This window comes from Micrasema longulum, unplaced genomic scaffold (genome assembly GCF_059751315.1).
Source record: "Micrasema longulum isolate JH-2025_06_02 unplaced genomic scaffold, ASM5975131v1 h1tg002698l, whole genome shotgun sequence".
NCBI classification, from domain to species: Eukaryota; Metazoa; Arthropoda; class Insecta; order Trichoptera; family Brachycentridae; genus Micrasema; species Micrasema longulum.
In genome coordinates, this window is record NW_028279831.1 from 66,632 (window position 1) to 87,393 (window position 20,762).

The 20,762-nt window shown below is 39.8% G+C and overlaps 2 protein-coding genes across 2 annotated transcripts; both read right to left on the reverse strand.

Annotated features, from left to right (window-relative positions):
* Positions 1-1,420: 1,420 nt before the first annotated feature.
* On the reverse strand, positions 1,421-7,104 carry LOC148271721 (uncharacterized). The gene is made up of 2 exons (XM_088241014.1): positions 5,081-7,104; positions 1,421-1,622 (listed from the first exon to the last, which is right to left on the reverse strand). The coding sequence occupies exons 1-2, from the start codon at positions 6,773-6,775 to the stop codon at positions 1,590-1,592; spliced, it is 1,728 nt and encodes a 575-aa protein (XP_088097140.1). The 5' UTR covers positions 6,776-7,104; the 3' UTR covers positions 1,421-1,589.
* A 333-nt stretch (positions 7,105-7,437) lies between these two features.
* Positions 7,438-20,369, reverse strand: Uba4 (Ubiquitin-like activating enzyme 4). The gene is made up of 8 exons (XM_088241015.1): positions 20,075-20,369; positions 19,758-19,941; positions 19,533-19,653; positions 17,062-17,287; positions 14,728-14,938; positions 11,840-11,946; positions 10,449-10,734; positions 7,438-8,522 (listed from the first exon to the last, which is right to left on the reverse strand). The coding sequence occupies exons 1-8, from the start codon at positions 20,174-20,176 to the stop codon at positions 8,356-8,358; spliced, it is 1,404 nt and encodes a 467-aa protein (XP_088097141.1). The 5' UTR covers positions 20,177-20,369; the 3' UTR covers positions 7,438-8,355.
* Between the last annotated feature and the right edge of the window lie 393 nt (positions 20,370-20,762).

The following is a 20,762-nucleotide window of genomic DNA, read 5'->3' on the forward strand; positions in this document are numbered from 1 at the left end:
GGATTGAAACTATTGTTTCGTTCGCCGCGCTGTCGCCGACTGAGCTGTCAGTACGGCTGGCGCTAGCTGGCGATATTCCGCGACTGTGGAATCGCATTGGCAATTTAAATTACTATTATTATATCACAGTATTTTAATTATAAATAGCTGAATGAAAAATCAAATTTGTCACTTCGTATTTTTTTTAATTCATGTATACAGTGGCGAGGGCCCACTCAATATTCGCTCGCGGCCCACTGGTGGGTCGCGACCCATTGTTTGCGAAACCACGGTCTAGATTGTTAATTTTCCACCGCAGTTACATAAAAACAAGTTAGTAAAATGAGGTGATTACGACCGCTAGATAACAGCACCGCTCTCTAAGTTGACGTCTATGGTCACCGTTAAGACGGCCGTCTTGTGACGCCACCACATCATGATGTAGTGAACTGTTTTCGTCTTCTCCAAGCGGATATATCTAATATATCAGAATGGGGAAGGCGAAACCAACTTGGGTTTAATGTTTCCAAGTGTTCGGTCACGTCTTTCACTAGGGCCCAAAAAACAAATTTTTTTCGCTACAAAACGAATGACCAGAATCTGATACGAACATCGAATGTTAAAGATCTAGGTGTTAGATTTGTGAGCACTCTGACATTTCATCAACACATAGAGACAATCAGTGGTAATGCGTTGAAGATGTTAGGATTTGTTCTGCGTACTGCCAGGGTTTTCGAAAATACCCGCGTACTGAGAACTCTTCACAACTCCTCGGTGCGAAGTAGACTCGAGAGTGGCTCGATGATTTGGGGGCCACATGAACTGAAGTACTCTCTTATGATAGAGAAAATTCAAAATGAGATATCTCTACATGAGAGAGTGCGGGTATTATCCTCGGCTCTACCCGACCGAGTTTCTCCAGGGTATGCTCGGCTACAACAGTTTAGACACTAAAAGGAATGTGTATTTGACTACACATTTTTATCGATTGTTGCGCGGTGTGGTCGATAATTCTGAGATTATGGTGAGCATTGGTTTGTATGTTCCTAATAATTACCTAAGACAGCATCAGCATAGATTGTTTCATATTCCGATATGCAGGATCACCCTACCTGTTGGAAGGGCTACCGCTACGCTGAACAACATCGCTCTGGATATTGATCTGTTCCATGTATCCGAAGGGGTTTTCCGGAGCAGGATTCTCCTACTACTTTGACACGAGTCTCTTTCGTGTATTTTTTTTCTTTTTTATAATATGTACGTATTGAATATATATTTGTAATGTATATGTTATATTAAAAATAAATTAATTGAACTGTTTTCGGTGTACGGTTGATTAATTTAATTGAACCTACCAGAAGTTTCGTTACAAGATTAGGGGTTGATAAATGATAAAAGTGTAAACAATAAGAGGATCTATCCCAATTAATAAAACTCGCAGTTCTTAAAACACAGTTTATTACACAAAGAGAAAATAAGCACGGAGCAACACAACAACGATGCGTACGCGGTGAGTTCTGCAGGAGGAGAGAGAGGGCAGAGCTTCAGGCTGCTGGCCCTAGGGGTGGCGGAAGTGTCTGAGTGTTGCCATCCTGACGGGGTTGCCATCGTTATACTCGGCCATCCTGCATCTTGATTGTGACCTCACAACATATAGCAAACAACATAATTAGTTCAGCTAGAAAAAATAAGAAGGGGTACTGAAAAGTAACCAGAATAACACCACTAACGGCCACCTATTAGCGACACATAACACAGTGCTATTCTAATAACATTTCAGTTCTGGTGATTACTAGATGGGCCATCATATAGCTGTTTCACACAGTCAGCTCATATGTGCGCACACCATCTATCAACTACACTTACAATGGGAGATAGCATCATATAGCCAGTTCACACAGCAAGCTCATATGTGCGCTCACCATTGTATTCCAACAATGCACAAGGTGGGATATTCCATCATATAGCTGTTTCACACAGAAAGCTCATATGTGCGCTCATCACCCTTTAAAACTCCACATCCAATGGGGTCTATCATCATATAGCCAGTTCACACAGCAAGCTCATATGTGCCCTCATCATTGCAATCCAATAACAGACAAAATGGGGTCCTGCATCATATAACCGCCACATCCTGTGACTTATCATATATGTGCACCCACCATATTGTACAATATATAAATGATATATATAATATAGAATGTATAATATATATTTTGTTAGTAATGTATAAATAAATAAATAAAAATGAATAGAATTGTATAAATAACAGTTTACATGATACAGCCATTATACACAGGCTCAGCGAATACATAGGTAGTCACATATATGTCTAACCTTCAAGAAGGTCTATCAAATCATCTCTATCCACATCACTACCTTGGCTGTCAGATTCACTGGAATCATCAGGTACCCCTTTATAAGGTCTCAAAGCATCTGGCGCTGCCAAAACCACAAACTTTTTGTAGCCTCGCATCCCCTTGATGCTTCTTATCTCGTAACGGTCAATACCCGAGAGAACTTTAGTTACCTTATATGGCCCACCATACACTGGATCTACCTTGTGATTGACTCCCGCTCCCCCTTGTACGCCACCATGTTTCCATAGTACAAGATCTCCTAACCTATACCTGTGCGCTTCCTTGCGACGTCTATCATATTGTTCCTTCATACGTTGGGCTGCTACTTCCATGGCTCTCTTAGCTTCGTTTCTTCGCTCCATTAATAAACACTCTCTGTCTGAAGTCTCTATTGCGCCATCTTGTTGATGTATGTCACCCAGCAAATTACTACTGTGTCCAAACATCAACTGAAAAGGGGTGTATTTAGTACTAGCACTAACGGTGTTATTGATGCCCCATATTATATCAGGTATGCTCAGATCCCAAGATCTTGCATCCATGTCAGTAGCTCGCATGGCATCTAACAAGGTCCTGTTCATCCTTTCCACCTGACCGTTTGCTCGAGGGGTTGCAACTGCATTAAGGACATGTTTAAACTTTTTCTCAATTGAAAATTGTTTAAAATGCCTACTGCTAAATGATCTTCCTCTATCTGAGATTATTCTACTGGGAACCCCAAAACTGCAAAACATCTCATTTAATTTTCTTATGGTCTCTACCGACCTTAGAGTGCGTACAGGGAATGCAAACACAAACTTGGAAAATGAATCTACCGCTACTAGTAAATAATTATTCCCTAGTTTACTCTTGGCAAAAGGCCCTAAATGGTCCACATGAACGGTGTTCATAGGGACATCTAGTTTGGGTATCGTGTGGAGCTTTCCTTCCTTTTTGCCATACTGACCCTTAGCAAATGCACAATTAATGCATGCATTAACATATTTCTTTATAAATCTACTCATTTTTGGGAACCAAAACACACTTTTAACTAATTGTTCGCATCTATTCAGTCCCGGGTGCCCTATATCATCATGGAACTTCCTTATTAACATCCACTTAGCCATTCTGGGAACGACCAATCTGTCACCTGTTAACGTCTTTCGATACAACCTCCCATTATTAACATTAAAGTCATTTTTAATGTCTTTATTTGCTGTACCACTTCTTAATTGCTCTATGATTGAAGTGACTTTAGGATCCTGTAATTGTAAGGTGAGTACCCAATCATCTGTCTCAATCATATTTACAGTTATTTCCAAAGGGACAGGGTTTCGACTTAAAGCATCTACATGCTGCATGCGGTCACCAGGACGGTATTCTATTTCCATATCATAGTCTTGGATCATAAGCCACCAACGGGCTATACGTGGTACCATATCCTTCTTCACAAAGGTTGATCTAACTGCGGAACAATCTGTGACTACCTTGAAATGAATGCCCACCAAGTATACACGAAAGCGTCTTATGGACTCAACAACTGCTAGTGTTTCTAGTTCATAACTGTGATAGAAAGCTTCTTCTTTTGACGTGACTCGACTAAAATAAGCTACTGGTTTAATTTCTCCACTTAACTGATATTGCATAAGAATTCCGCCAAGACCTAGTTTGCTCGCATCTGTATGTAATTCAGTGACTAGTTCTCTGTCATAAATAGCTAAAACAGGTCTGGAAACTAGCGCGGACTTCAAGGACTCGAATGCCTTAATCTGCGTAGGGCCCCATTCCCATGCTACATCTTTCTTAGTTAGCCCTGTGAGGGGGCGAGCTGTGGTAGCAAAACCTTTAATAAACTTTCTAAAATAACTTGCCAAACCAACAAAACGGCGTACTTCATGAACATTTTTCGGAGCCACAAAACGTTCCACAGCTAAAATCTTACCTACTCCTGGGGCTACCCCATCACTGGTAACCTCGTGACCCAAATAGGTAATCTTCTGCTGTAGAAAAGAACACTTCTCAATCTTTACTTTCAGATCCGCATCAGCTAAAAGTGCCAATACTATCTTCAATAAATCCAAGCCTTCCTTTACTGATGATGACGGGATCAGGATATCATCCATGTAAACCAGAATACTTTCCTTTGGTACTTTGCTTAAAGCTTTCTTAATAGTACGCATAAATACTGATGGTGCATTAGCTAATCCATAACTCATACGAAGATATTCGTACTGTCCATCTGGAGTTATGAATGCCGTCTTGGGTATCGATCCCTCTGCGATAGGAATCTGGTGATAGCCTTGGGTCAAATCTAAACTTGTAAAATACATTTTATTAGATAACTTACAAATTTGATCATCTATGTGGGGTAACGGAAATCTGTCTTTAATTGTGATGGCGTTAAGCGCTCTATAGTCAACACACAATCTATAGTCACCAGTCTTTTTACTTACTAAAATTACCGGACTTGCATAATCTGAGTCGGATTCTCTAATTATCCCATTAGCTAGCAAGTCATCAACCTTTTCTTGGACAATCTTTCTCTCGGAGAATGATAATCTGTATGGCTTATGGTACACAGGTTTATCCGAGCTTGTCTTGATTACCATCTCTCCGAGATGTGTGCACCCAAGGTCAGAGGTTGAACTCCCAAAACATGAATTGAAAGTGTTCAGTACCTTTAATAGCATTTCCATCTCCTGAGTACTAATGCGTCCAACATCCAAATCAGTTGCTTTCAAAGAATAACATAAGGTACTTACAGTTTCACCAGGGGCCTGACCTTTTGGGGCTCCCTCACACTCAAGAGCCCTGGTCAGCAACTGGCCTTGGCTCCAGGTAATCGGCTCCTGACCAAGATTATGCACCGTCAGATGAGGGTCATCGCTGCTCAAGAGGGCGCCTGGCATCATGTACGCCTTAGGTCCCATCTCGTAGCATCGTGGTGCCGTTGTCAAGCATTCAGTACCTGAAATGTTAACTTTTACCCGGCAAACCGTGTTGGGCATGATCATAATATCTTCCGAACAGGTCACCGGATACGATATATTAAAATCGGTGGCTTCAAGCCGAATCTGTTGTCCAAAGTCAGTTTGAATGTCTTTGGACAGCTTGACAGTTTCTCCTCTGACCACCAGGGAAACGCCTTCCATATTGATAATGGGTTGCCCGATCAATAAGTCAATTCCCTCCATGTCCACATCTGTGACCAGCGCGGTAGTGTGTGTGGTGACATCGTCCACTGTAACGTTGAAGGTCACCACTCCTTTGGTAATTACCACCCCTCCTGTGAAGCCTTTAATTGCAGTGGACGAGGCTTCCATCTCCAAGGCTAGTGCGCTACATGCCTTCAATGCCATTATGTTGGATTGGCTTCCAGTATCTATGTAGCCTCTTAGCATCCTGCCATGAATGCATACCTCCTTGTGGTAGGCCCGATTTGCCTGTCCTAAGCATACCAAGCGGACAGCTGTTTCCACCTTCTTACGTTTAAAGCAGGCCTCTGCCACGTGTCCCATCTTCCCACACACTCTACATTGCTTTATTTCTCTGGTTGGCATTGCACTACCCCTACATTCTTTAGCAAAGTGGCCTTCTTTACCGCATGTAAAGCATACAACTTTCCGTTTTTTGAATTCTCTCTTATCATTAATTCGTCCATGAGGGACACGTTGCCTCGATGTGTGCTTCGACACATCCCTATGTCTTGACATACCCATTGACGGAGACTGGTAATTGTCTTGGTACGCCAAGAAGCCAGAGTACAGCTCATCCGGGGAACTACATCGGAAGCTCTTAGCGTGGGGCTGTAATTCCACTGGTAATCCTCGGATAATTACAGCGATCGCTGCCAGGTCGTCCAGGCGGCACCTCCTCACCAGCAGAAGCTTTTCATGGTAAAAGTGAGTCATGGACTCTTCCGGCCGTTTTCGCCTTCTCATCATCTCTTCCAGGGTATCGGCGTAATCTATGCATCTGGGGAATGCTCCTTCCAGGGCCTTCTTCCATCCTTCCCAGGACATGTCATACTCCGACAACTGGTCATACCAGCGGCGAGCCGACCCTCGGAGCTTCGTTTGCATAAAGCAAGACTTTGAGTACTCGTCCCAGCCGTGAACCTTGCCTAGGACGTCAATTCTATTTAGCCATCCGACTACCGAACACGTCTTGTCGTCGGGATCAAAGCTGGGGACGATGTTGTCTCCTCTGACAGTTGGCGCTGACGTAGAAGCTCGTGGTGCCGATGTTGACGGGGTGACGGCCACCGTAGCTGGTCTTGGCGCCGATGCGTCCCGCTTCTCGAGGTATCTTTCAAGCATTCCCTCTAAGCGCGTTTCTAACAATCGTTCGAAGACGACCCGCGACGGTTCCATGTCTTCGTCCGAATCGTCGTGATTGCCGTGAGCGCGTTCGGTAGTGTTCGCCGACTTGTCAAATGCACGTCTGCTTCGCGGCATCTTCGAGTAACCGACGAAAATAAACGAAGCACGAGAATTTAACACTAAAGGATCAAGTCGTCCGACAATCGATGTGGCGATAAAACGTCTAAACACGATCGAATTGTGGCGTTGCTTGAAAAACAAAACACAGAAGTTTGGCGACAAGCGTCCGAAACAAACACAGAAATAAATCTAAATCGTCCGACAATTGATGTGGCGTAAAACGTCTAAACACGATCGAATTGTGGCGTTACATAAAACAAAACACGCAAAACACATAAACAAGATGGCGGCTAAGCGTCCTTTTTTCCGATCTCAAAATGGCGGTTGAGGGTAAAACAAAACAAACAAAATAAGATTTAAAAACTACGACTCGTGGTCAATCCCACTTCTGATGTGTAAACAATAAGAGGATCTATCCCAATTAATAAAACTCGCAGTTCTTAAAACACAGTTTATTACACAAAGAGAAAATAAGCACGGAGCAACACAACAACGATGCGTACGCGGTGAGTTCTGCAGGAGGAGAGAGAGGGCAGAGCTTCAGGCTGCTGGCCCTAGGGGTGGCGGAAGTGTCTGAGTGTTGCCATCCTGACGGGGTTGCCATCGTTATAAAAGATTGAAATTTGTTGATAGAATCATAATTATTTCAGTAATTTGTTAATGATAAAAAAATAATAGAAAAAGAAAATTTATTTATTTATATATACGCCCAATGGGCATTTTTATGGACACATTTATGCATAGAAATTTTTTATAACAAAATTAGAAAGACTCAATGGTTTATAGTAGACTTTGTGGGAGTGGAAGCGGGAGAGGGGTGTTTATAATTGAATTTGATTCAGTGATCTTTTGAAAGAAGACAACTTGTTATCAAAGAAATCAAGACTGATATGTTTGTTGGCAGATCTAAGAATTCTGGGCATAGGGGAATGAAAACCATAGTTAGTTCTGTGGTTATCGGTATGAAAGAGTAAGTTTTGTCTGAGGTTTCTAGTTGGGATATTTAATTTTATTGAGCTCATTAGTTCAGGCGCATCAAAGAGTGAGTTGAGAATTTTAAATAGGACTAGAAGGTCGGATTTATTTCGACGGTCTTGAAAAGAAGATATATTCAAAGTGGTTTCTAGCTCATTATACGTATATAGGTCTCTGGATAAGCCCAACCTCCAGCCTATCTTTCTTAAAAATCGATGTTGAACTGATTCAATATTTTTGATGTGAACATCATAACAGATAACAGAGGAATACTAAAATTGCAACTAAAATTTGACGTATTCCGGATAATGAAGCCCACCATCTGCATAGAATTATTAGCAATTGTCATTCTATGGTGCGTAAAGGTTGGCTTTTCATCAAAAGTAACCGCAAAATGTGGAGTTATGTCATGGCCACTAGATGACGGCATCTCTTTCTTAGGAAACCATAGCTCAAATGGCCTCTTTTCCAATGTCTTTTTTTGTAGTTCCTCAGAATTTGGTCTTGTGTCTGCATGGGTGAACATGCATATTTCTTCATGAGCAGAATATTGATGTGTGAAGTAGCCAATGAAACCGGCAAATGACATTTCATAAGCCTGTTGTAATACGTTATTCATATCAATAAATTGGAAAATTCGAGTCGACATCTTTGGCCCAGGCGTGCAATCCTCCGCTTACATCCTTAACATTCAACGAAGCTTTGTGCTCGCTGGATTCTTCAATTTTTCGCTTGAGTTTGTCCACGGCTAACTGAGAATCGTTCCCACGGCGACAGATAAAGAAAACTGCAAAAGAAATTAGGAAATATTGATGTTCTAACATGGGCAGAATATCCTCATGAAGCAAATTCTTTCTGTGTCTGGGCGGATGAAAAATATATTTCTGGGCGTGAAATAGAACCAGAACCCCAGGGTTCATCCAGATGAGTGCTTTCGAATCAATGGCTACTCTCGCTCCCGTTGTTCAGACCAACTCTCAACTAAATCTATAATTACCTACCTGTCCTTCCCTTTTTATAGCGCACTCCACGCAACAATAATTCTACATCCAGTAAAATGCTTTGATTTGTACTTCGAAACTCTAGATATTTTTTATTTTTTTTAATATTTATTTTTTGTTATTATTTTTTTTTTGTATTTTTACAATTAACATGAGTGATAAAACAGAGTATTAAAAAAATAAAGCATAATTACATAGCAATAAAATACATATTAATAGTAAAAATAGGAAACAATAAATCCCACAAAGGCATAGCCTGTTCGTGGGTATACTAGAAAATGTTAATAATTTTTTGCTCCTCTAATTAATAATGGACAGTAATAATATTTTTGTGTAACTTGAGATAATACGACCGCGAGAGCGTTCGGAATACCAGCCCAGGAGTGCTATTCTCAACCACTCTCGCGGCACGAGAAAACAGTTGTTCTCTTGTATTTTGTATGAAAATACGCGAGATAATACGGCCGCGAGAGCGTTCGGAATACCAGCCCAGGAGTGCTATTCTCAACCACTCTCGCGGCACGAGAAAACAGTTGTTTTCGTGTATTTTGTATGAAAATACGCGAGATAATACGGCCGCGAGAGCGTTCGGAATACCAGCCCAGGAGTGCTATTCTCAACCACTCTCGCGGCACGAGAAAACAGTTGTTCTCTTGTATTTTGTATGAAAATACGCGAGATAATACGGCCGCGAGAGCGTTCGGAATACCAGCCCAGGAGTGCTATTCTCAACCACTCTCGCGGCACGAGAAAACAGTTGTTCTCTTGTATTTTGTATGAAAATACGCGAGATAATACGGCCGCGAGAGCGTTCGGAATACCAGCCCAGGAGTGCTATTCTCAACCACTCTCGCGGCACGAGAAAACAGTTGTTCTCTTGTATTTTGTATGAAAATACGCGAGATAATACGGCCGCGAGAGCGTTCGGAATACCAGCCCAGGAGTGCTATTCTCAACCACTCTCGCGGCACGAGAAAACAGTTGTTCTCGTGTATTTTGTATGAAAATACGCGAGATAATACGGCCGCGAGAGCGTTCGGAATACCAGCCCAGGTGTGCTATTCTCAACCACTCTCGCGGCACGAGAAAACAGTTGTTCTCGTGTATTTTGTATAAAAATACGCGAGATAATACGGCCGCGAGAGCGTTCGGAATACCAGCCCAGGAGTGCTATTCTCAACCACTCTCGCGGCACGAGAAAACTGTTGTTCCCTTGTATTTTGTATGAAAATACGCAAGATAATACGGCCGCGAGAGCGTTCGGAGTACCAGCCCAGGAGTGCTATTCTGAACCACTCTCGCGGCACGAGAAAACAGTTGTTTTCGTGTATTTTGTATGAAAATACGCGAGATAATACGGCCGCGAGAGCGTTCAGAATACCAGCCCAGGAGTGCTATTCTCAACCACTCTCGCGGCACGAGAAAACAGTTGTTCTCTTGTATTTTGTATGAAAATACGCGAGATAATACGGCCGCGAGAGCGTTCGGAATACCAGCCCAGGAATGCTATTCTCAACCATTCCGCGGCACGAGAAAACAGTTGTACTCGTGTATTTTGTATGAAAATACGCGAGATAATACGGCCGCGAGAGCGTTCGGAATACCAGCCCAGGAGTGCTATTCTGAACCAGCCCTGGGCGTTTATGAATAAAAATAAATTGACCAGTCATAAACAAAATATTATCAATGAATAGAAGAAATCAAGTACATACCTCGGTTAATATTATTTTCCTTTGTAAAATTTAAAAGTTCTTCGCATTTGCTATCCAATTTTTCGATGGGTAGATTTCTAGAGCCGCGTATGTTACACATTTCGAATTCCCCCTCGGATCGCACGTCCAAAAACAATGCATTTCCCGCAGGATTGCCGAAAACAAAGTTGCTGTGGTCTGATTCAGGATCGTCGGCAATATTCAGCAGTATGTTTTTATATATCTTTGTGTTGAATTCGTTCGGACTCATTCTTTCGCTGTCTTGTAAGAGATCCAATTTTAACTCCTGAAAAAGTATTCTTTAGCATTATATTTCAAAGGAAAATCATTCATATTTTGATACGGGTTTTAGATATGGGATCCCTATTTTGATAAGTACAGCAACTTATTGGAAAGGCTCCAAATTCGAGCCACAAACTGGCAACTCATATAAGACTGTAAATATTCCGTTCTTTCCCAAATCCTTCCTATTTCAAATTCTTGTGCCTGAAAGGCATTGATCTGACCAAACAATATAAGTCAGTTAGAATGTGCACATTTTGCTATTTGGGCGCAAATATCCAGCCGTAGGCAGAAATAGCTGGATTTCGTGCTTTACATTGCCCCTCCCGACTTCCCGCAGTACACCTCTTACTGACGGGGGGCGCGATATTAGATCAGTGCTGTCCAACGTGTCGCGGTGAACACGTTGCAATGTCCTACAGCATCCTCTTGCGACAGTATTTTATGAAAAAATGCATGAATTACGCAGAAAACGAGAAATATATAAACAAAAACAAAACAAACAGACCATCACAGAGAGGATAGAACGCCATATCACTCTATCTTGGCATACATACCTCGCTTTCTCTACATTCATACATCTTCTCATGCACGCACGCCGATTATTCCTACTTTTGACATGTCCATCTTCAAGTACTTCAACTCAAAAACCATCACTTTCGATTTATCAACATTCATAAGCAAATGGCTTTTCTTGCATACATCGTAAACTTTTGTTACCAAGAATTGCGGGTCTCCTTTGCTGCTAGCAAGAAGCGCGGCATCATCCGCATACAGAAGACAGTTAACAGTTATATCACTCATTTTTGCTCCCATTCTTAAATCTTTCAGTTCTTTCAGACAGTTATCGATGTATATGTTGAACAACCATGGTGACATTACACATCCCTGTTTGACTCCTTGACGATGTGAATGACCCATTCACGTTCACACATGCTGTGCTGTCCTTATACAGTGACGCAATAGCCCTTGTCAGTGACGCAATACCATTTACTCCATACTCCGATAAAACCTTCCGCAATTTCTCTCAGTCAACTCTATCAAATGCCTTAACAGCCAAATATTTAGCAGTTTTCTAAACACTTCCATGACAACCATATAATATTTACCTTGTCAGAAGCTTGGGATTGGCAGAATTGAGTATAGTCGATTAGTTTAGTAACAGTTGGATTATCCGAACATACTGCACACTGTGGGTTTCTCCCTCGTAATTTTACTGTAAGAAAAATATATATCTTTACTGGTTTAAACCATTTAAAACATTAATGTTTTTTGCATTAAGGAAACGAATTACGAAGTGTGTTCAGAAATTAAAAATATAATTTTTAATTTCGCGGGTTTGTAGAGTCCGATTGTCAATTTTTTTTGTTATGTTATAATTTTTATTATTATTTATTTTTGTACCACAACAGGCCAGAAGGTCCAATAACAGTGGCGAATTACATCCCAGTTTTAAAGATAATGTCGGTCAAATGTCCACCAAAGAGTTGTTTAATCCGAGGGCCAATTTTCATTAGTTCTCTCATTAGATGAGCAAAGTAGGGTAAAAAAATTGACTACCCTGGCAACAATAACGAAATGATCATTTTGTATTCTTCGACAATCTAACAGATGTAAAAATAATTCAATTTTTAAGTAATGTATTTGCTACTACACATTAATTTGCTAATTACACATGAAATGTGATCCCATCCTGTTTCTTTAAGATCCTAGCAGTATTTCTACACTTTAAAAGGACACAACAAGGCATAGTTGAATTCAAATCAGGAGTTGTGAACTGAGCGACGTCAACAAAGAAACTAATGGCAAAAATTCTCATTGATGAGTAGTTTGGGCGCCTTCTGTTTGATGCTCGTATGCGGTTTCTGGACTATTCTTAATTCTATGGTTTTGGGTATGAAACGCGTGGCGGCAAAATTTATTGCAAAATTTTTGAATTTTGAACAAAAACAGCGGCGAATGGAAGTTGCTCAGGTTTCGCTAAATGAAGTCAACGACGATGCAGAATTACTGAAACGTGTTATAACAGGTGACGAAATATGGGTTTACGGATATGACGTCGAAACTTAGGCTCAATCGTCCAGTGGAGGCATTCTGAATCGCCAAGACGAAAATCGCCAGTAGCGGCGTTAGGGTAGGGCGCGGTTGGGCGACCGCCCAGGACGCCAGATATAAAGGGGCGCTGCAGGCGCCCCATTTATCCACTCGCTCATCGAGCGAGTCCAACTTACTCGTAAATTTCCTAAATCTAGCGACAAACTCGCTATGGTGGCCCACGATGAGACTATAACTACTCCAAAAAAGTCATTTGAAGTTGAATTTTTCTACGGCCTTTTGAACACTTCCTCAATTTCACTCGATAAAAGATTTGAAAAATTAAATGAGTACTCAAAATCTTGGTTCAATAGAAAAAGTTTCCGGAAAAACCAGACCTTCTCGAACTCTGTGGTAATTTCCAATTGAAATTAACAGTAGATTCTAAACCCAATACATATGGTTGTATGTTGTGTGATAAAAATCTGATGAAAGTCTGATATCATTTTTACCTGATCAGAATGTGGTTAATCCTGTCATTGTTTTGAATTTCATCAAAGATCGTAACTTACAAGAATTGTACCCAAATGTATGGATAGCGTTGCGAATATTGATCACCTTACCTGCCTGTAACGATTGCTAGCGGGGAAAGGAGTTTTTTAAAACTTCAACTGAGAAAAACTTACCTACGATCGACAATATCTCAATCTAGATTCTTTTTTTAAATGTTTTTATTATATTTGGACCCCTGTATTTAGTAGCCTTACGTGTCATGTACAAGGCTAAGGTACTCGGAAAAAAAAAAGTTTTTGTTTGTCTTGGAAATGGGATGTTCGATCACTGATTTTGGTTTATTACCTTTATGAGTCCAATCACCATTGTTGCAAAGTTCAAGAACAATGGCGCGTGATAACTACTTTTTACTACAGTGTGGATATCTGTTAAGGATATTCCATCTTTCCCGCATTCTGCTTCAAGATTATGGCGTTGCAAACTGAAAAATAGGCACTGAAATAACAGATGTTCTACACTCTGTGAAGAAATATCATCGCATGGACAATAGTCATCATTCCTTAATTTAAACCTATATAGATAACTTCTCATAGCTCCGTGTCCGGTAAAAATTTGGGTCGTTTCGAAAGTACTTTGGTGATGATGACGGAAGTTTGCTGCATCAGCCAGCGTTGGGTTTAGTGATTTTACCTGCAGAAGAAGCGCGGTAATGATCCTCCCAACGCTGCTGCGTATTTGTTTTATACAGCGTTTAGCAAAGCTAAGGGGAAATTCTGAGAAGAAAGGTGCGGTTCTTTTACAAGTTGCGGCTCTTGCTCGTTCATCCGCTCTCTCATTTCCTACGATACCAGCGTGTCCTCTTATCCAGCATATTTGAATGGTTATCCCTCTTATCAATCTAGATTCACAAACCTGGCATCTTTGTCAATCGAAAATGAAATTGTGGAAAACATAAACTTAAGTACGTATAAAAGAGTTCATTGAGTAAGTAAAATTTTATTGGTATTTTTTAAATAAATGGTTATTTCATTATAAACCTTGCCTTTTTTCGTATGAGTCTAAAGGGGTGGAAGATAGGGGGCGTAGAAATCCCGCCCAAGGGCGCTGGTAGTGCTAAAACCGGCCCTGCGTCTAACCTTAGCGGCTGCCGCATACATAGTAAACAATAAATAGAGCTGAAAATTTAAGCATACCTTGGGAGCATGTATACCAACATAATTTTTAAACATTGACAATCGGACTCTCCAAACTCGTGAAATTTAAAATTTCCCGTTTTTTTCTGAACACACCTCGTACGGACCTTATCTCACAGGCGGCGCAACATTTAATTTTATTCGGCATTTCAAACAAGCACCGCAAAGCTCACACAGCAGTCAGCTAACCCGTAATGGCGTCAACTCCGTCTCAGTAAGTCAGGGACTCGCGTCCCATATCTGACCAATCTACTGACCTTTTCTGAAGCTGCAGTCCTCCCCGTCGAATAACAGCATACTCCCGGCGATGGGGGCGCGCCCCAACAGTATCTTGATTGTTTCTATGGCCTGCAGGGCCCCGAGGGTGCCGGGGACCGGGCCCAGGACCCCGTTCTGGGAACAGGAGCCCACCGCGGCGGGGGGCGGAGGGGAGGGAAAGATGCAGCGCATGCAGGGACCCCAGCTGGCCTAGGAAATAAAATTTAAATGAATATATTAACAATGTTTGAGTATGTCCAAATGCTTGCAGACTGGCTGGATTTTCTCCCTAGGGAGTTGTTCATATTTAAATTTATTTCAACAGAGAGGGAAAACGTTTTGAGAAGGGAATATGGAAGTCTAGGCATTTACAGGGCTGATGACCTGTCATTGGCTGGTTTAAGTGGCCACTTTTTCAGGCGTTGCCTAGTAGGTGATTTGGTTCAGCCGGATGAATCTCACCAGCATCATAAAGGTTTCAGCTCCTTTACTTCGCAAAAGTCAACAGATGGAAGAGTTGAGGAAATGTGGATGTTCAAACATGGGCAGAATGGTGAATGTTACACAGTGTGTAAAGTGGCCACTTTAAAATTGTTTAAACAGAGAGGGAAAACATTTTTGAGAAGGGAATATGGAAGTCTAGGCATTTACACGGCTTATGACCTGTCATTGGCTGGTTTAAGTGGCCACTTTACACCTTCTCAAAATTGTTTTCTCTCTCTGTTGAAATTAATTTAAATATGAATAACTCCCTAGGGAGGAAATCCAGCTAGTCTGCAAGCATTTGGACATACTCAAACATTGTGAATATATTTAAATTTAATTGTTTATTTTTTTAATTATTACTTACTATGTTTTTACTTACCTGTATATTTTTCGTAAATGCCCCTTGGGCATATAGTAAAATTAAATAAATAAATATTATTTTTTTGATTTTCTAAAACGTTTAATGTCAACCATGTCGGGAATCGAACCCGAGACCTATAGCATGGTAGGCAAACCCGCTGACCAGTACACCATGAGACCGACGGTATTGAACTTACAGAGACAATATTCAGATAGGTATATCAAATATTCTCATAAAAAGTTATGTAATTTATTTAAAATAATATTAAATTTAAGTTAATTCATAAATATTATCGTGACTCATTTGAATTTTGTCAGAAAAACTAGCGAAATAATATTATTATTATTATTAGGTATCGAACATGGAACACCTGTGTGGTAGATGGGTATATAAAAGAATAAAATGACTAATCAGTAAAAAGGGTCAATGGATCATGAAAGAATTTAGCAACTTTCAAACTTTTCGACATGAAGTTTTTTTTTACTATCCCTTTAGCAAAGAATTGAGAATAGTCCAGAAGGAGCGTAGAATCATATTTGAATACATCGGACTGTGTTCAATAATTCCCCCACTATGCCTCACTTTCGCCGGGCGCATTCGTGAAGTCGCCGGGTAATGTTGCTTGATGGGAAAAAAAATAATCATAACACAAATGTAAGGTAAAAAAAGCAATCTGTTAATTTCTGTAAAATGTTATTGTGCACGCGGAAACATTGATTGACACAACAGAGTAGATAAGTAAAGGTTCATTTAATAAGAGTAATTGAATTAATGAACTTTGAACTTAAAATATAAAACAAATTTTATTTGACATAAAACGGATATTTTTAAATCATGTTAAATAATATTTGATGTTTTAAAGATAATGTCGTTCAAATGTCCCCCACGGCGTTGTTTAATCCTAGGTCTAATTTTCATTAGATGAGCAAAGTAGGGTAAAAAAATTTACTACTCTGGCAACACTAACGGAATTCCCATTTTGTTTCTACGAGAATTTGACGGATGGAAAAATAATTCAATTAATTGATCGGGTTGCGGTCCTGTGGCTAGTGTCTCGGACTCACGGACCAAATGTCTGTGGTTCGAATCCCACTCTACCCCAACTTGATTCCATTTTCTAATAGTGAGAACTCGTTGAAAATGGCCCTCAAAATGAAATATTTAGGTAAATCATAAGAACACAAATATTTCTTTCTTTTAAAAAAAATTAAAAAATTAAGTAAAACATTTGCTACTTAAACATTTGTTTGTTAATTACACATAAAATGTGTTGCCATCCTGTTTCTTTAAGATCCTAGCAGTATTTCTACACTTTAAAAGGACACAACACGGCATAGTTGAATTCAAATCAGGAATTGGGCACTGAGCGACGTCTACGAAGAAACTAATGGGTCGAAACGTAAACCTACTAATTTATGAGTAGTATAGTCGCCTTCTGTTTGTGTAGAACTATAACTTGTAATAAGAACAGAAATATATTAATTACCTTGTCTTTTGGTCTGTAGTTGTAAACTGTCAGTTGTCCTTCCAATTTCAAAGCGCTGGCGGAGACGAGTGGCTTACCGAGCATCACACAGGCGTCGTTAAGCAGGTACCTCGTCACCACATTGTCTGTTGCGTCTACGACAACATCGTACGTACGCAGCACATCAAAGGCATTTGTAGAATCCAATTGCAGTCGATACGGTGTTATTTTTATAGAGGAATTTATTCTGAAATAATAAAGTATTATCACTCGGGAGGAACATCGGATTTAACCTACTCTACAAATAAAATATTTTTTTAAGATTCTCCTAGTGTTTATATAAACCCGTATAAATAATATTTTCATTCATTATTTTTGTTTCGAAAATAAGGTCTTTCGAAAACGATCGTTTCGTAAGTTGGTAATAAATTTTGTCACAGAAGTTCACGAGTAATACATTCATTTTAATGTTGGTATTGCCACAGGCCACAGATAGAAATATAAGGAGAGTTGTCTATGCATATTATCTTAAGCCCCCCCCCTTACCCACTCCACACTCCAGTTCCAGGCACTGACAGATGAAAGTGAAAACGGATTACATCTTACATCTCGAATAGCGTTTGATAAGTGACAGGACGCCGTAAATGTAAACAAACGACATAGAAAAAAGAAGCTATCTACAATACTCTATAAAATCCATAGACATTGATGAAAAAAAATCCGATGATGTCACAAAACATCCGAAGACGTCATACTTGATGACGTCACGAATTGTTTGTTTTTGACACCATTCAAATTACTAGAATTTAATCCTTTATATCTTCCTTATTTCTTAACAGATTTTAATAAGAAGAGTACCAATCGGCTTGTAATTTTTAGATTAATTTATTAGCTAATAAAAAAATTCATGATAATTGCCCATTAACAACAAACACGACTTTACAATGAGAAATTCAGTATTTTAAAAATGTTTTAACAAGAGTGTTCAATGCCCTGGATTAAGAAAAAAATAAAATGAATTATATTGAGTTCTCCCAAACGAAAGTCATTTTCAGAAGAGGTGTTTGGGTTTTGTCTAAGGGAAGAGACCATTGCAGGAGACTGCTGCGAGTCATTGCATAGATTTATATACAGTTGAACTTGGTTATTATAAAGCCGACTTGATAACTCCGCATTTTCTCTCAAATTAAAGGGTAGTGACATTGAAAAGACGGACAAATTTAAGTACCTAGGCAGCATTTTAACAAAGAGCCTCGACCCAGATATAGAAATTAAATGCAGAATTGAGACAGCAAGAGCTGCTTTCAATAAAATGAAATCCCTCTTCTGCGATGCTAATCTCAACTTGAAAATAAGGCAAAGATTGGTAAAATGTTATGTGTGGTCTGTATTGTTGTATGGCTGCGAGACTTGGACTCTGAAGGTGAACACTATGAACAGGCTGGAGGCTTTTGAGATGTGGTTGCATCTCAAAATGCCTTAGATATCTTGGACAGACCTGAAACGAACTCGGAAGTCTTAAGTCGAGCTAGAACGAACAGAGAACTCTTAACCACCATAAAAGTTCGTAAAATTTCGTAACTGGGGCATATAATTCGTGGAGAAAAGTACCACTCGCTTCATTTAATTTTGAAAGGCAAGATTGAGGGTCGCAGAGGGGCTGGAAGAAGACAGACGTCCTGGCTGCGTAATATACAAGACTGGACTGGCTTCAGGACTGTGGAGCAGATTTTCCGGGCGGCATAGGACATAGAGACTTTTGCCAGAGTCTGAATTTGCTAGTTATAAGCATTACTCGTTATCCCAGAGAAAGGTATTTTTTAAACCAATTGCCATTGCATACTATCACTAGTGAAAATTTTAAGAAATGCTTACAAACGTATTGGTTTCTAAATTTCAAATTAAAATAAATAAACATTTGTATTTGTTCACAATGTTGACAATGTGATAAGGACAGAGAAAACTTTTTACACACTTCAACATATTATGTATTTCGAGCCACATTCTATTTTACAAATAATTGCCACTTTTTCGCAAATTGAAACACTTCTGCTTGTTAGTAGTCTTGTTTAGAATTCAAGGGTCAGGTTTTCACTTATTTCATTTCAAATCACTGTGAATGGAGTTATACTAAAACAAGTAGAGGAATTCGTGTATCTGGGAAGTATGTTTACTAGGGATGGAATGACTGAGAAAGATATTGAAAGGAGGATGAGTGCCGGGAACAGAGTGAACGGCACACTTAAATCAACCTTGGCAAATAAATGCTTGTCACAAGAGTAGTATTCCTTCGATTATTTGTTACTGTATTATAATTGTTTTTCGTTATATAATCTGTTTAAATTGGACATTGTCCGTAAATTTGTTAAATAAAATAAAAAGCTTGAGCATGTTCATTATTGTTCATTGTGACCGCTCAAATGCTTAGCATGTTATTTGTGATTGAGCTACAGGTATATTGCAATTCTATGGCCATTGCTTATAAATCTGACCTTCGCAATGCCAAGCTGGCCGACTCCGCCTTAGACAATCCTACTGTCATCTCCGAATGAAGCAACTGACGATGGATGTTGCTCTCCTCTACATCATCATAGTCCACTATTCCTAAACGACCTGCGAACAACGAAAACAGCTCAGTATTTGAAACACAAACCATTATTAAATTAATTCAAGGATCTAGACATAAATCAACAGCGCGAAATCCTCGCTTCACTTGCCTATCCCGGCTCCTGCGAGATATGACGAGGAAGGGCACCCGAGCCCTCCGGCCCCCACCACCAGCACCGAGGCCCTCCTCAGGGCGGCCAGGGTCTCCCTAGGGGGGCCCAGCTCCCTCACGAGGCCCTGTCGGCTGTAGCGCTCGATGGCCCATTTCGGAACGCCTTCACTCCACTCTGGGAACTGAAAATTACCAAGACGATTTTTATTGCCGGCGTAATAATGGTATTTCATTTCTATAGAATGTTTTTAATATTCATATCGGTCATATTATATTTTTTAAATAAGCTTAGCGCGTAAATGAATAAACACGCACCTGTTTTATTTCCTTCTCTTTAAGGCGAAAGAGTTCTTCCTCTTTATATTGTAATTCCTTCCGAAGACGAAGAATTTCTTTCTCCAAGTCGGGAATACTCATTATAAAAACGAAAGTTGAAGAATAAATACGTATTCGTTTACACAATACACGACTTTATCGAACGACGTTGTTAAAAGGGTAAATTTAACGAATTACAAAATATTTGCGAAATGTGTTATTTTCCCGTGTTCAAGGAAAATCGGAGAAAATTGCTAAATTTGAATGCAGAAGGCACGTTATTTTGACATTTGTCAAAATTGTTGCTAGTGGTAAAAAATGAGAAAAGAGAAAAAATATAATATAATTTAGAGTGGAGTGGCGAAAGAGTATCTAGGCCATAAATACAATTAAAAAGGGAAAGGAGAACAGAGATGAGTCGACATAACCCAAAGCGAGTTAAATGTAGGTTCTTCACACTAAATAATATAATTTCATAATTAAATAATGTTCGCTCTTTAGTTGGAGCATATGGTGTTCACAAAGAGCCTTCAGGCATCTCTGTCAGTTGATTTAATATTGTAAGGATTATCAGGGATTATTATAAAAAAACATTTATTAATTTTAAATAAGAATGATTAAAATAGGAATAAATTCAACAAAGTAAATGTAGTAAAATAATTTTTCCGAAAAGTGACTAATGACCTTA

Excerpts from the sequence above, each read along its gene's own strand:
- Uba4 (XM_088241015.1), bottom strand. The coding sequence starts at position 20,176 with ATGAGTATTCCCGACTTGGAGAAAGAAATTCTTCGTCTTCGGAAGGAA. Across the intron at positions 19,654-19,757 it reads TCTCGCAGGAGCCGGGATAG|GTCGTTTAGGAATAGTGGAC; the intron begins GCAAGTGAAGCG and ends CGTTGTTCGCAG. Across the intron at positions 8,523-10,448 it reads GGAAAATAATATTAACCGAG|TTTTCTTTATCTGTCGCCGT; the intron begins GTATGTACTTGA and ends TTTCTTTTGCAG.
- LOC148271721 (XM_088241014.1), bottom strand. The coding sequence starts at position 6,775 with ATGCCGCGAAGCAGACGTGCATTTGACAAGTCGGCGAACACTACCGAA. Across the intron at positions 1,623-5,080 it reads GTCAGGCCCCTGGTGAAACT|GTCACAATCAAGATGCAGGA; the intron begins GTAAGTACCTTA and ends ATATGTTGTGAG.